Source organism: Sinocyclocheilus anshuiensis, unplaced genomic scaffold, assembly GCF_001515605.1.
Source record: "Sinocyclocheilus anshuiensis isolate Anshui unplaced genomic scaffold, SAMN03320099.WGS_v1.1 scaffold274, whole genome shotgun sequence".
NCBI classification, from domain to species: domain Eukaryota; kingdom Metazoa; phylum Chordata; class Actinopteri; order Cypriniformes; family Cyprinidae; genus Sinocyclocheilus; species Sinocyclocheilus anshuiensis.
In genome coordinates this window covers 2,039,910-2,055,964 of record NW_015547698.1, presented here as the reverse complement: position 1 = coordinate 2,055,964, position 16,055 = coordinate 2,039,910, and the positions used below count along the sequence as shown (strand labels likewise).

The 16,055-nt window shown below is 39.0% G+C and overlaps 2 protein-coding genes across 2 annotated transcripts in view; both read left to right on the top strand.

Annotated features, from left to right (window-relative positions):
- The window catches only part of LOC107703730 (uncharacterized), a 2,273-nt gene extending 413 nt beyond the window's left edge, over positions 1-1,860 (top strand). The window contains exons 2-6 of the mRNA XM_016506454.1: positions 239-437; positions 555-965; positions 1,075-1,135; positions 1,327-1,368; positions 1,482-1,860. Of these exons, the coding sequence (XP_016361940.1) occupies positions 257-437; positions 555-965; positions 1,075-1,135; positions 1,327-1,368; positions 1,482-1,551 (765 nt within the window). The 5' untranslated portion in view covers positions 239-256 and the 3' untranslated portion in view covers positions 1,552-1,860. The remainder of the gene's footprint in view (positions 1-238; positions 438-554; positions 966-1,074; positions 1,136-1,326; positions 1,369-1,481) is intronic.
- Positions 1,861-4,259: 2,399 nt separating this feature from the next.
- On the top strand, positions 4,260-11,175 carry LOC107703710 (lysozyme C-like). The gene is made up of 6 exons (XM_016506425.1): positions 4,260-4,440; positions 4,549-4,758; positions 4,880-4,940; positions 5,382-5,423; positions 5,818-5,879; positions 11,051-11,175. The coding sequence occupies exons 1-6, from the start codon at positions 4,260-4,262 to the stop codon at positions 11,173-11,175; spliced, it is 681 nt and encodes a 226-aa protein (XP_016361911.1).
- Positions 11,176-16,055: the final 4,880 nt, after the last annotated feature.

The following is a 16,055-nucleotide window of genomic DNA, read 5'->3' as shown; positions in this document are numbered from 1 at the left end:
TATATATATACTGGCTCAAACTAGTTTATACTTAAGTTTTAATTAAAAAAAATCTATATAAATAAAGATTTTTTTTTGTGCAGGATCAGAACTAAAATACTAAAGATATTTTTATTTCCCCCAATCAAAGCTATTAATTCATGAATATGCAATTATTGAATACTTGTAATCTGTTATTAGCTCTGCTTGAAGATGCAATCAGAGTTCTCTGGATTAACTGAACACAATTAATTTCCAGATTTCCAAACAGAGAGAGATGAAGAGCGTAAACCCAGTGAAGATGTTGGCAGCTTTTGCTCTGGCACTGCTGGTGTCCAGTGTGACTGAGGGAAGGATCCTGAATAAATGTGAGCTGAAGGCCCAGCTGGATGCCGCTCAGTTTCAGCAGATCACCGTCATGGAAGAGACAATAACCGTGAACAGTCTCATCACTAGACGTGAGTTATTGTTCTTCAGCTTCTCCCTCCGTCTTCAGGAAGTCAAATTGCACTGTTTCATGTCAGGTTATGTGCAGAAATGACCCTCATCTATGTCTTTCTTCCTTTCTGAGGCAGTTGTCTGCAAGGCCAGCAGCTCAGCCTTCAACACCAGCTTTGTCAAAAACACCATGGTCCACAATAAGGAGATGAAGCCATCACAAGCCCCACCTCAAGCTGCATCCCAAATTCCACCTAAGGCTCCATCATCTGGAGCTCCACCTCAAGCTCCAGCTGGAGCTCCATCACGTAGAGGTCCCCCTCAGGCTCCATCATCTCGGCTTCCACCTCAGGCTCCAGCTGGAGCTCCACCTAAGCCCCATGCACATGCTCCCACTAAAGGACCCCAGGGCTCCGGCCACGAGACGCAGCCAAACACAGCCACCAAAGTTGTCAGGCACCTGTACGGTGTGTTTCAGCTCAGTGATCAGTGGGCCTGTGATTCCGGCATGAACTCATCTCTCAATGTCTGCAACACGACCTGCTCTGGTGAGTGTTTTTAATTTCTGCACTGAAAAATTAAAAGAGCAAGGGAGCACTGTGAATGTTTAAAAACAAAGAAAAGCACTCTGAACTCTTTTTCTCCATTGCACACAAGCTTTGACAGACGATGACATCACTGATGACATCGCCTGCCTGAAGACCCTGATGAACATCACGTGAGTACACAGCAAACTCATGCTTATTTTAGTTTAGTTAATGCTATTTTAATACATAAATTCAAAGGAGGATATGATTTTCTTGATGTTAGTTTGGCATGATAACACAAACGTGTTTACGCTTTAATTAGAATGTTTGAAAAATGAAACATTACATACAAAAGTACTACACCTGTCTTATTTCTTTACAGGAAAGCTAAACCCAAAGAGATCCCCACCGCTGTAAAGAAGATGTAAGTTTTACAAAATCATAAATATATATTGAAAAATAAAAATATATATATATAATCTACGTGACAATCAGGCCTGAAGGTTCACAGTGTGACTGTCCTCTGTGTTGTTACAGTGTGGAGATGATGATGGTGAAGGAGTGTCACTCTGTCGTTTCCCCGAACTACTTTGCTGACTGTGTTTAATACACACAGAGCAGACTCACTCTAGCTTCATCCTGCTGCATTACTTACACTCACACGCCAGTCGGATGCTTTCCATGGCAACTGTCTTTGATTGAATGGTAATGAGGTCATTATGATGGTGGCGGGAGTTTAAACAAGACTCTGAATTGAGGGAGTTTGTGCATTAAGACACTTTAGTTTATTACTGTAATACTGTGAATGTTTAAACTTCTGTCTAAGCATATATCACTGTGTATAAACCAATATGATTGTGCTGCTTCTGGGGGCTTTTAAATACTGTCACTTTATCATAAAAACTAAATAAAAAAACAGCTCTAAGTTTTCTATCTTTTCCTTATTATATTAAAATTAAAAAGCCACAAGATGCCACAAATTTTCATATATATATATATATATATATATATATATATATGCCTTATAAACAAGTACTAAAACAAATAATATAATATAAAAAGTGTTGAACTAGTGAACTGAACTAGTTATTCTAAGTTTTAGTTTAGCCAGCTGTAGCAATCTGTATTCTATGTATTTTAGAAGCATACTTTCCCCATGCAATACTTTTGAACATAATTATGATGGAAAAAATATAACTTTATTGGTTGTTGATATACTGATATGGTGTGGAAACAGAAAATATAATGAGCAAATAAAAAATGTTATCATTTTATATCATGCATACAAACTACCAAACTAATGATCAAATACTGTAAATAAATTATTTACAATTTGCAATATTTTTTTAAAGAGAGAATGGACAGAATAGTTTATGTAAAACTGCACATATTTTATTAAAAATATATTAAATAATTATCATATGGTAATTATATATTTTAATAAATATAAATATTTTATTTTTAATAAATATTAATATTTATCTTACTACACGTTGATTTGTTGTTGGAGATACAGATGAATGAGAGTCTTCAAATGTTCCTCAGTCTTCACTGTCTTCTGTACTGTGACCCGTCAGACTTATATATGTTTGAGTCGCCTCCACCTGCAGCTGCACCTGTGCTTTTGGATCATCCCATAATTAATGCTGAGATTAATATATGTTTCTAACCTGAAAAATGGTCTCTCCCAGGCTAGTTTTGGTTCCTTCCAAGGTTTCTTCATCATCCACCCAAACCAAGTCTTTTTAGACATTATATTCTGCAGTGCCGCTTTGGATCAGCATGTATTGTGAAAAGCATGCAAATAACACTTACAACTTACATTTGAATCGTTCCCAGTAAAACACCATCGTTCCTACATAAGCTTGCAAGTTGCATGAAACTTTGACACACTAATGTAAGCTGCAAATCATCTAGTGTGACAATGCAAAAGATCAAGTCTGATTTGGATTGTCTTATTTGGATAATTCATAATTACTAAATGATCCTTAAATCAGGTTGTCTGAACTAATTTTCTTGACTAAAACCATTACGAGTTTCTAGAAACTGCTATTTAAATGTCAGCGCCTTGCCCAAAAAGCACTTTTGCACAGAAGCATTTAGTCTTTACAAGGAATTGACATTTTCACCCTGTCAACAGATCCACCTGAAAACAAAACAGCGAGGATTTAAAGCTTTAAAGAGTGATTTCTGACCTCTATTATCTGCTGCAGACATGCCACATCAGCTTCAGAATCACTCACAGCTGGAAATTATTTCAAAAACACAGCTAAAATGACCTGAATGGCACATTACAGCAAACATGGGCTGGTTTTTTAAAACATTTTTAAAATGTTTGAATAAGGATTTGCCCAGCGTGCCCAAGATGTTTGGTTTGGGGGGATGAAGACGAGGAACTAAAATTCAGCAGGGAGAGCCCATCCTCCTCTGACACGAATTCAGCAAAAAAAATTATCTCAGAATTAATTGTAGGAGGAACCAAAAGCAAAGGTGCAGCTGCAGGTGGAGGCGACTCTAACATATATAAGTCTGACGAGTCACAGTACTGAAGACTGAGGAACATTTGAAGACTCTCATTCATCTGTATCTCCAACAACAAAAACGTCTAGTAAGACTCTTTTCTGTTCCTTAATAATATGGTTCTTCCAGCTGATTTAATGCAAGTTATGTGTTCAAAATGGTTGAATATGCCTTGCTGGTCACTCTGAACATGCAACAAATCTAAACTTTTGGGGTCTGTAAGATTTTTTGAAAGAAGTCATTTTTGCTCACCAAGGCTGCATTTATTTGATTAAAAATACAGTAAAAACTTCAATATTGTGAAATATTATTACAGTTTAAAGTAAAGGTTTTCTATGTGAATATGTTAAAAAATGTAATTTATTCCTGTGATCAAAGCTGAATTTTCAGCATCATTACTCCAGTCTTCAGTGTCACATGATCTTCAGAAATCATTCTAATATGCTGATTTGCTGCTCAAGAAACATTTGTTTATCAAAGCTGAAAACAGTTGTGCTGCTTCATATTTTTGTGTAAACCAACTTTTTATTGATGAATACAAAGCGCAAAATAAAAGTATTTCCTTGAAATAGAAATCTTTACTGTCACTTTTGATACAATTTAATACATATTTTCTAAATAAAATGCTTTTAAAAATGAAAAATATAACAATGTTTATTCGTTTGCTTGCATAATTAGAATAAAATAGGACTTTTTAAATAGATTTTCTGCATTATGCCTCTGCAACCAAAGCTATGTAACTGACTAAAACGAAGTTTCCCATTTATCCCTGCTTTCACTCTCCAGATATCAGAAATGAAGAGTGTAAACCCAGTGAAGATGTTGGCGGCGTTTGCTCTGGGTTTTCTGGTGTCGAGTGTGACTGAGGGACGGATTATCAGTAAATGTGAGCTGAAGGAGCAGCTGGAGGCGGCTCAGATTCAGGTGATTCGGGCCATGGGAGACAAAATGACCGTGAACGATCTCAACGCTAGACATGAGTAACAGATGCCCTTCGCTCACCATATAGCCATGTTTATGTCACATGACGTGCAGATGAAAGGCCGATCACCCTCACACACTTTTTCCTTTGGTTCTGAGGCAGTTGTCTGCTTGGCCGGCGCTACAGGCTTCAACACCAGCTTCAAAGACATCCCCGCCAAACCTAAAGAGCCCTTAAATAGCCACTCCATAAAACCGAACACAACGCAGCGTCCCGTCAGGCACCTGTACGGTGTGTTTCAGCTCAGTGATCAGCTGGCCTGTGATTCCGGCATGAACCCATCTCTCAATGTCTGCAACACGAGCTGCACTGGTGAGTTTGAGAAGAAGAAAAAAAGGCCACAATAATCATAACACTGAATTTCTGAATTTCTCACCATATTCCTATTGCTTTCAACTGAATAGGTTTTGCTTGTTTTCTTATTTCTCAAAAGCTTTTACTGACGATGACGTCACAGATGACATTGCCTGCCTGAATATCATTATTAGCAGCATGTAAGTACACAGACTATGGCCACTGCATTGCATACTGAATGATCTAACGTTAGATGTAATTTCATAGTTACTGGCTTTTTATATTTTCATTTTTTTTTTAAGTTTAATGTACATTTATAACACTATACTTTGGGTTTTATTACCCTGGCATGAAATTACAGAAAACTAGTGTTTCTAATGCAAGGGGTGACGGCAAATTTGAAGTCTTTCTCTCTTCTTACCAGTATAATCAATCCTTGGATATTTTTTCCCCTCTTTTTTAAAGTCATAGTAACGCTATCATGGATTTTTATTTTGCTACTGAAGCCAACTGAAACGTACAAAATTTGGTGTAGTGTCCATTCAACATTATAAGTTTACACAACTATGATGACTTACACTTATAAAACTGAAAAAGTGAAAATGGTTTCATTCATAACGTGATGTTTCCTTTCTTCACAGTAAACCTAGACCCAAAAACAACATCACTCTTCCACTTGTAACGTAAGTTGAAAACAATCAATTTATGACTGTTTATAACTTCATATATGCAAAAAGTGCCTGCACACGATTGCATCAAAAACAATGCAATTCATATTTTCACATTCATATTTTACATTTACATTTATACATTTTATCAGTTCTTGCTTTCCCTGGGTTTCGAACCCATGACCTTTGTGCAATACTCTAACTCTTATAATTTAGCAAATTATTTAAAGTCATTAATACTCATAAAATGTAATGAAATATGAAGTAGTTGTGCATTTTAGGTTAGGGACAAATTATGTTTCACCTTGCATATTTATTAATATACTTGTTTACTTCAAATATAACTGCATTACAGGCTTAAGTAGTTAACTTAGGCCTGAATGTTCAAAAACTCTTTTGTGTGTTACAGGCTGAGCACTATTTTGGTTAAGGCGTGTCACTTTGTGGTTCCCTCTCTGTATTTTGCTGAGTGTCCGAGTGCAACACCAATGAGTGAAACAACACCGTTGCGTGGAACAACACTGTGATTTTACCCTCCTGACCTGCTGTAATACTGTAGATTTGAACCAGTCAACTACAGAATCATATAGACTATCTAACTAACAATACCAGCAGATCAGCTGCATACAGTCACAACAGTCTGATGCTTCCACAGCAGCTGCCTTTGATTGAATGGTTCTGATGGTGGTGGGATCTGTGCGAGTTTAAAACATTTAAAGACTTTGAACAGGGGGCGCTTGTGCATTAATAAACTTGATATTATTCCTGTGGTATTGTAGATGTTTGGTGGCATTTCACATTTCTGTCTGCAATTGTAATAAAGCAGTCTCTGTTCATTGAATCTCACTGGGCCGGTGTTGTGTGCATTCATAATACTTTACCTTATTATGAATAAAGTAACTCTTCCATTAGGACTCCACCTTCACTTGATTGTTTTAGTGACTGGAGAAAAAAACACATGGAGGACAATCGACGTTGTCAGCTGGCTCTCCAGGCTCGTATTCTGTTGTTCTGTTGGATGCACATGAATGAATAAAAATGTTACTTTCCTTAGGGTAGTACCTGTAATATCAGGGCCTAATGTCCAATTTAACACATCCTCTGTGGTGAAGGAGAAACCATTGTTTGTTTCAGGCTGTGTGCATTGTCCTATTTGCCAAGTTCAAGGGTCTATAAAAAGGACTGTTACTCTAAAAAAAAAAAAGTGTTCCACATTTTCCTTTTGTTAGTGCAGTACATCAAATTTTTAAGGCCTTAGGTATGCTTTAACGCATACTCTAGTCTATGGCGGCCAAGAAACCACACCGCAAAATGGGCTGATGGAGCAATAGGTGGCTCAGTGTGCATTGTGCTAAGTTTAAAGGTTTCTCGTGCACACACGAAAGTTTGTTTATTTTTTATTTTTGCAAAGGTCCTTTTAGAATAAGCTATTTAATACGGTGCTAAGAATATGTGACCCTGGAGCACAAAACCAGTTTTAAGTCGCTGGGGTATATTTGTAGCAATAGCCAAAAAAACATTGTATGTGTCAAAATTATAGATTTTTTAAATGCCAAAAATCATTAGGATATTAAGTAAAGATCATGTTCCATGAAGATATTTTGTAAATTTCCTACCGTAAATATATTAAAACTTAATTTTTGATTAGTAATATGCATTGCTAAGGACTTCATTTGGACAACTTTAAAGGCGATTTTCTCAATATTTGGATTTTTTTGCACCCTCAGATTCCAGATTTTCAAATAGTTCAGATGATGCATAAATCTCAATTTCGAAAAATTTACCCTTATGACTGGTTTTGTGGTCCAGGGTCACATATTGTGTGAAGAAACCCAAAATGCATTTAACCTGCATTTTTGCATAATGAAAAAGTGCACCTTGAATTCATTCAGTCATGTTTGACAATCACTGAAAAATCCCTAAACAGCTGCAATGAAAACACACTTTTTGTATGATAAATTTATTTTCATTAAATTCTTATTCTATTACAGAAAACTAAATAGGGGCAAAAGTCTGGAAATGCAAGACTCTGGAGGCAGTTTGGGTTCAAAACAGACGGAACGCAACTAAATTAAATAGAATATGGGGTATGTTTTGTGCTAAAAGTGGCTTATATTGTGTTATTTATAGGTGTAATTATGTGGCTTAATTTGAAGCTGACAAGGACGACAAGACAACACCGCTGAGGATGTTCATTACGGGCCAGTTTCAGTAGAGGAAGACGAACTATAACACGACAATCAGCTCAGCGCCCTCTGCTGGTCCAGTGAACCTGTGAGCTCTGCCTCTGCTTTACTTGTCAAATGGGTGTTCTTCACTTTGCCGTCTGTTTTAAACGTATACTCAAAAAGAAATGGGACATTTCAGGTAACATTTTTAGACGGCTACAGGCCACCAAATACAGACACTGTCCCTGGAAAATGGGAACGACTGGCCACTCAAATATCGCCTCACTTGTTCCTCTGAGGGGCTTATCTTTGTGTTGATGGCTTGAGTGAAATAAAATAGTTTGAGGTTGTTGAATGAGGTTGCAGTATGTAGGTGATTTTATGTCACTTTAGGTTCAGTATGAAATGTTGCAGTTTGGTTCCAATAAGGATTTTTCAGATAGTCACACGAGAATACATCAAAAGAGGCGTCTTTGTCTCAGGAGGTATCAGCATGTACAGGTTATGTGACACCTCTAGACTACAACAAGAAAGATCTCAACCAGATAAATCAAAAAATTATTTTTAAAAATCAAACCGGTTTTCAAGTAGTCAAAGGGTTTCCAGTTTCTTGTGAAGTGTTGAAGAGCAGTGGTTTTCAGTATGCTACACAAATATAGCTCATCCATTTTTAAAACTGCACAACATACAGCCAAAACTGCATTTTAGTGTCTTAATTGTAAAAAAAAGTGTGGTCCAGAATATTCGGTTCACATGCCTAAAAGTCTATTTAGTAATATTTAATGATTAAAATAAATAATTATTATTATTAACAAAAATAATGTAATATTTAATAATAATTTTCACCTTTTAACTTCTTACTAAATTATAAATGCAAATGATCCAAATTAATATGGCTTTATCACTTACTTTTGGTTGTGTTCACACAGAAAAATCATTCTTTTGTAACGTATTTTGTTTTGTTTTGATGGTAACACCCCGTATTCATTGTTTTGTCTTATTATCATTATTTTTTTTTATTATTATTGTCTGGATTAGCTGAATAATTGTTCCAAGGCAACATGACGTCTTACGGTTGCAAAACCCGTTCTGGTCCTGAATATAAAACGGTGTGTCAGGGATGGTTTTGATTGTGAATTATATAACTTTCATAATCAGGTAATCAAAAAAGCACTGCATTGCATTGTTTTAAACTGGCTTGACAGAGAAGTTGGGTCCACCCTGAAAACTGATCCTCCCAAAGAAAAAACAGTCAGGATTTAGCGATCTGGAGCAGCAAGAAAAAGATGACCTGAATAGTTGCTAACCAGCCAAACTTTGACCTCATGAATAAATAGTAAGATACAGAATTTCATTTAATGAGAAACATTATATGTTTCACAAACACAAACTCCAACAGCAACATAGCATAACTAACACAGTTCCCTTTCAGTCAGTCACGTTCGACGTTACGTCAGTCGTGACTGACGAATTGGGATCTCGCCCGAGAGCCCAATCACCTTCGAGTGTTAACTAAACAAGCCAATGACAGTTGGCGTGCGTGTTTCGCCACACGCACCCCGCCCCGCAGCGCGGGTATAAAAGGAGAGCGCGTGCAAACGCACATCAGCTTTTCGCTTCGGAGCCGAGCCTTCTAGCAAGACAAATCTCCGCGAGTGTTTTGAAAAACAGCTGGCGTTGGTGTTACGGCGTGTCAGCGGGGGTTGCCATCCAGGCTGCTGAAACCTCGGCGAGCTGCAGCTTCCATTCTGCGGTCCCGCCGCGACCTCCCCTGGGCGCTTCAGCGCTCTCTCTAAAAGAGTGTTTTTCCTTTCTAAAAGAGCAAATTCTAAAAGAGCTCCACGAGCGACGGGCGTCTTTTTAAAGATGGCTTCCCGCTCGTGCGTTTCTGGATGTGGTCGTTTCCTGGCTTCATCTGACGGTCACGATCGCTGTGTCTCGTGCTTGGGCTTTCAGCACGCTGAAGCAGCGCTCGTGGATGAGTCATGTTCTCAGTGCGGGAACATGACCATCGCGATGTTGCGGTCCAGATACCTCCTCATTAAACGGGGGGGTATCCCCCTTGCCATGCCCAGCTCTAGCTCCTCCGGTTCCCGGAGGGCTACTTCGGTTCATGGTTAGGGAGACCTGAGGATCACGGTGAGAGCTTCCCCGTCGAGTACGTCTCCGCGGGCCTCTCATTCCTCAAGCATGGCGCACCACCTGGGGTTTTCGGACGAGTGTGCTGGGTCCTCGGACAGGGCGGGGTCCAGCATCTTGTGCAGAGCTCAGGCAGATGACAGGATGTCGATCGCTGCATCAGAGGGCGAGCTAGGCTCTGGAGATGACGATTCGGCTGCGCTGCCTCCGTCAGGAAGCGCTGCCCCGGGAGGAGGCAGACCCAGCCATCGCTATGCTCTGTCCCGTTGGCGCTCTGCGCATTTATGTGGACCGTACGCGGAGCTTCAGGACCTCAGACCAGCTCTTTGTCTACTTCGGAGGACAGCAGAAGGGTAAGGCTGTCTAACACTCGAAGGTGATTGGGCTCTCGGGCGAGATCCCAATTCGTCAGTCACGACTGACGTAACGTTTCCGTTCCCTCCCTCAGGGAACGAGGGTTACACAAGTAACCGAGACGTTATCTCACCATGAAAACAACTGCAGTTATTGCACAGTAACTGCAGCCTTTTTGGTTTTGCAGTGAATCTGCTACATTTTTTTAGGCTATCAAGCCCTAAATTCAATTAAATTCAATACAAGATTCAATTCATTTAGCTATAAGCCAACTACAAACAGAAAATAGTGCTTTATAACTCCCCAAGGGTTAGGGAGGATGAGAAAGAAACCTTGGGAGGAACCAAAACTCAGCAGGGAGAGCCCATCTTCTTCCAGTTGACACATGTTTTAAAAAAAAAAACATTGACAAAATATCAATAATGGTAGGATGAATCAAAAGCAAAGGTGCAGCTGCAGGTGGAGGCGACTCAAACATATATAAGTCTGATGGATCACATACAGAAGACAGTGAAGTCTGAGGAACATTTGAAGACTCTCATTCATCTGTATCTCCAACAACAGAACATCTGGTGAGAGATTTATATATACTATCAATTATATTATTGCTAAATCAAATGTTTTTGTATTCAGCTTAATTGTGTTTTGTTGTTATTTTATGATTTATGCATTCGGTTCTAATGGACATTTTTTAATGTTTGCAAGATCATATACCTGAAATAATGTTACCTTTTATTTCCTAATTGATCATATATTGATTTGTCAGCCTGAACTCATTAAAATAGTGATTTGTTCTTGGATTTATTTCAAGACATACACAAAGGAATTATGCATCAAAATGTCAAATATGCATCTCAAATGTAAAACGGTTAACCAAATAATGTGTGTTTAACTTCCTGTGTTTAATCTCCAGATATCAGAGATGGAGAGCGTTCTTCCAGTGAAGATGTCGGTGTTGGCTCTGGTTCTGCTGGTGTTCAGTACGTGTGAGGCCCAACGGCCCCTCTTTCCACCTTTTAGGCCGCATCCAAGACCTACAGTCAGGCCAGTTCCTATCTTCACCACAGCCTCCACAACAAAGCCAACCTCAAGACCCACCACAATAAGTCCAACCTACACCACAACCTCCGCCAAAACCTCTACTACAACCTCAACTTCCAACACAATCCCTACTACAACCTCCACAGAAACATCAACCTCAAGCCCCACCACAACCTCCACTAAAACCGCGACCTCAAGTCCCATTGCAAACTCTTTAAAATCAAGCTCCACCTTCTCCTCAACCACAAGATCCAGCACAATCTCCACCTCAAGCACCCCCACCACCTCCACCACAAGACCCAGCACAACCTCCACCTCAAGCCCTCCCACCACCTCTACCACAAGACCCAGCACAACCTCCACCTCAAGCCCCCCCACCACCTCCACCACAAGACCCAGCACAACCTCCACCTCAAGCCCTCCCACCACCTCTACAAGACCCGACCCCATAAGCCTCCCCACAAGCCTCCCCACAAGCCCCCCCACGAGCCTCTTCACAAGCCCCCCCACAAACCTCCTCACAAACCTCCCCACAAACCTCCCCACAAACCCCACCCTATCTTCCACGATTAAGTTCCACCAAATGCTCCAGAACAATCTTAACTTCAAGACCCATCTCAGTCTCCAACCATACCTCACCTGCTGGAGAATAAAATAAACCAATAGTAATTCATGAATGGTGAATGGGCTCATATCATACACTGTATTTTATTTATATATTCCTCCTCCCCTCTTCTCTGACATAATCATATGGTATGTTGAAATTTTCTGATTGTATAGTAGTTTGTTTCATGTTTCATTCCATTTCAATAAATGCAGAGTAAAATTTAAGACATTTGCCTTTTTCTATAAAACTCAAATATGTAACTTCACAAATTATAACAATACAGTGAAACACAAAATAACAAAATATGAGAGGACAGTGGATCTCATTCAGTGCATTTGCACATATATTTATGTAAAAAATTATGTATGAAAATTCTCATTCAGAATTTATGATTCATAAATAATTTTACACTAAAACGTTTACAATAAAATAAATCCATGTATATGCAAGAACCACATACTCCTGATGACAAAGCACTTTGTTCAGCCACTTTGACATACAATACATATCATTAGAAATGGAACAAGTGACTCAACTACTAAACTATTTCTGAGTAATAATAAATTAAATAAATGCCATCACAAATGCAGCCTGAAGAGGTGTACGCACACTTCAGACAAATGAGAGGTCCAAACACAATCGCGTATGGCTGTATAAAAACTGAAAATGGCACATTTCCTTTACTCAAAGATCTTGCTGTGTATGCTCTTGTAACGGAGGCCGGCTGGTAGGTGCTGTGCAGGTAGACCTCACTCCCCTGATCTCAAGAGGTGCACTAGCGACTGACGCTAGGGGCTGAGGTCTTTAGCCACCTTGTTAGTGCACCTGCCTCCCATGCCGGAGACCAGGTTTCGAGTCCCGCTCGGAGCGGGTGTGTGTAGTAGGACCCGGGGGGTTACATTGGTGCTGTAACCCGGATGGGAGTGAGGGTTAGGGGGGTAGGTTTACCTGCACAGTACCTACACTGTAAAAAATGATTCTGAGTTTTAGTCAGGTGGACAAGTAAAATCATGTCCTGTCAACTTTCAGTGTCTCACTACACAATTGGATGAGTTATAACAACCTCAACTTGAAGGGAAATGGAAAACTTTAAATAAAGTGCCAGAAACTCTACGTCATGATGACGTACTATTTTAACGAACTTGAGACACGCCATCCGCCATTTTCTGAATGAGAAAAGATGAAGGAGCCCGCGTTTAAACGATTACAGGTGGACTTTATGGACTGCAGATAATGGAATGGGTAAGTACCCTGATTTGTGATTTCTATAATGTTCATTTAGGCTTGTTTCGTTGGCGCTCACCGTCCGCGTTTTGATTTCAGGCAATCACATTTTGCGAACTAAGCCACACGCACTGCCAGGCAAATTCGTGTTTATTCACTTTCAGACGTTCAGACTTGAAATAAACCAATTATTTCGGAGTATATGTTACGCCATTAACTCCAAACGTTCACTGAATTGAGACATGCTGTGTTGAGAGAACTGATGAATACAAACAGCTTGAGTGTTCTACCGAACTGTTACAGCCGCGGTTCTCGGATCTCCAGTACACTGTGAATTTGGCGAAATGTAAGTTAATAAAAAAAATAAAACGTATGCCTAAAGTTACTGGAAAATGCGAATGCTATTATATCAAACAGCATTTTTAACATGATGAACATGCAACAACTGTTCAGTGAAAACGTAAATGAAATTTGCTATTTACTATTGTATGCACGTTATAGTTTAAGCTTTATGAGCTGAATCCTCGTTTCTGTAAAAAGCTAATGAAGACTAGCTCAACTTATGTCTATAAGACTTGTAAAACATCTGTCTGCACATCAGAGCCTTATATGGTGCTTTTGCAAAACGCTAACGTAAGAAACTTTTCCAAGACGACGATGATGGTGATGATTATTATTATTTAACTTAAGTTATGATTACAAATTACTTTATTTGAATGTGTTTGAGCGTATTTTTTTATTTTATTTTTTTGTGTTTGAGCGTATTTTCATTAGCTAGGACGATAGAAATGACGTCATTAGGTGAGGAGTAAACAGTGTACTTGGCCCACTGCTCTGGGTGTGTGTGCACGGTGTGTGTGTGTGTGTGTGTTCACTGCTGTGTGTGTGCACTTTGGATGGGATAAATGCAGAGCACTAATTCCGAGTATGGGTCACCATACTTGGCCACATGTCACGTGACTTTCACTTTTAAAAGAACTGGTGAACCGTTTTTTTTTAACCGGTTCATTGAAACGAACTGTCCGAAAGAACCGGTTCGCGGAAAAGCTGTCCGATGTTTTAACTGACTGAAGTTATGATTACTGACTTTATATATTTGAATGTGTATTTTCATCCAGGCCTGGGACGATAGACTTGATATCATTACGTCATCGCGAATGACGTCATTACATTAGGGCGTAAAAGAACCGATGAACCGGTTTTTTTAACCGGTTCATTGAACCGAACTGTCCGAAAGAACCGGTTCGCGGAAAAGAACCGGACTTCCCATCACTACTAAAAGTGTGGATCAAGTTAATGTTGATAAATAGATAAACAGTCTACATATAAGTGACTTTTTAGAGTTTTCTTAATCTGATCTCATTATCGTTAGTTTTAAGTAAGATTTGCAGTGAATATTTCTGTATGTAACGTGTATGTGTGCTTGGCTGGAGTTTGACTTTTTTGTTTTTTATTTGCAGGATCAGTACAGTGCAAGCAGAGTGGAAGCACAACTCCGTATCGATGAGGTTCGCACACTACAAGCTGAAACACTGCCATCAGGCAAGTCACTGTCCACTCCCATGCATCTATAAAGATTGTGTATGCACATTTAAGAGTGAACTATCTCTGAAGAAGCATTTAACTTGTGACCATATCAGTGTGTTCCGAGTAAGTGTCTAAAAAGTAACCTATACGATTTGTATGTCATATTCCAAGTCTTCTGAAATCATACAATTTCTTTATATGATGAAAGCATAAAAATGTCAGTCTTGGTTTACAAAAATGGTTGATTGTATTAGCTTCTTCATAAATATCAAACCTCATTGGTTCTTGCAAGTCTTTTGATCAAATGTCATGACACAAGAACTAATAAGGTTTGATTTTGTTGTTGTATTATGTCGTAAATGTAAATGACAATTATCATCTTTGGTGACCTATCCTTTTAAATCCTTTAAAGTGTTGTTACAACCCAATGAATTTAAGGCAGGGGTGCCCAATCCTGCTCCTGGGGAGGCAAGATCCTGCAGAGTTTAGCTTCAACCCCAATTAAATACACCTAAACCAGCTAATCAAGGTATTCAGGATCACTACAAACTTCCAGACAGGTGTGTTGAACCAGGTTGGAGTTAAACTTGTAATACATTATTGGCCCTCCAGGAGCAGGATTAGACACCCCTAATTTAAGTGGCATGAGCGCATCCACTATTAAATCTTATTTTGGTGCCGAACAAAAAGGTAACAAACAACTGTTGTTGCACCACATCACTGGTGATTTATTTACAACAAAAGTATACAAGTGTAAATGTGCAAATTTGAAGCCAATGTTTTTGTGTTTTTATTTTTTAAGACAGAGGGAGGGGGAGAAAGGATAAACGAATAAAGAAAACCAAAGGATTGAATGAATAAAGCTGGTACTTTAACAATCCTATATTTTACAGACAACAAACCAAAGGATGAGGACAGCAGCATTGCCTGCCGTGGTACATGGGAGAGACTCCTTCAAAATTCATGAAGATATGCGAGGTAAGCTGAAACATGTAAGGCAAAACAATGGAAAATTGAACATTAGATCTCTTAATTTGCAGGGGTCTGGGGACTGTATTTGTGTAATTGCTTTTAAGTAATAGTACCTTGTGTTGTTTACATTCTATAAAGCCCAGTGACCGTGAAGATGATGTGATCAAGGCTGTGGTGATTGGAAGCCTAGTGGTTGAGATAAGACAGAAAACAAACACAAAAAAAATGTCCCTTCTTGCTACCGTTTAATCGATGGACTGGTTTAAAGTGTAAGAGCATTGCTGTTTTATATCTCATTGTTTTAAGTGGAACATTGGTATTCTTGACATTTTTTTCAAACTGACTGTTTTGTTGTTACCTTGTACTGCTTCCTCTTTCCTTGTCATGTTTCTACGATTGGGAATTGAAGACCGTTTTTGAACAGTGAAGTTTTTTAACACAGCATTGTGAATTCTTCATGTACATTTGTTCCTGCAATGAAAATATCTGATAATGACAAGGAGATTTATTTGTACTATTTTGGCACTAAGATGGGTCTGTACATAGAGAGGTTTGCACATGTTTGTGTGAGCTGTGTATATGTGAAGATTTTTCTTGTGTAGTGTTTATGTATCA

Bases quoted from the DNA above. Each gene is read 5' to 3' on its own strand.
- LOC107703710 (XM_016506425.1), top strand. From the start codon at position 4,260: ATGAAGAGTGTAAACCCAGTGAAGATGTTGGCGGCGTTTGCTCTGGGT. The intron at 4,441-4,548 runs ATGAGTAACAGA...GTTCTGAGGCAG, and splicing joins GAACGATCTCAACGCTAGAC to TTGTCTGCTTGGCCGGCGCT. The intron at 5,424-5,817 runs GTAAGTTGAAAA...TGTGTGTTACAG, and splicing joins ATCACTCTTCCACTTGTAAC to GCTGAGCACTATTTTGGTTA.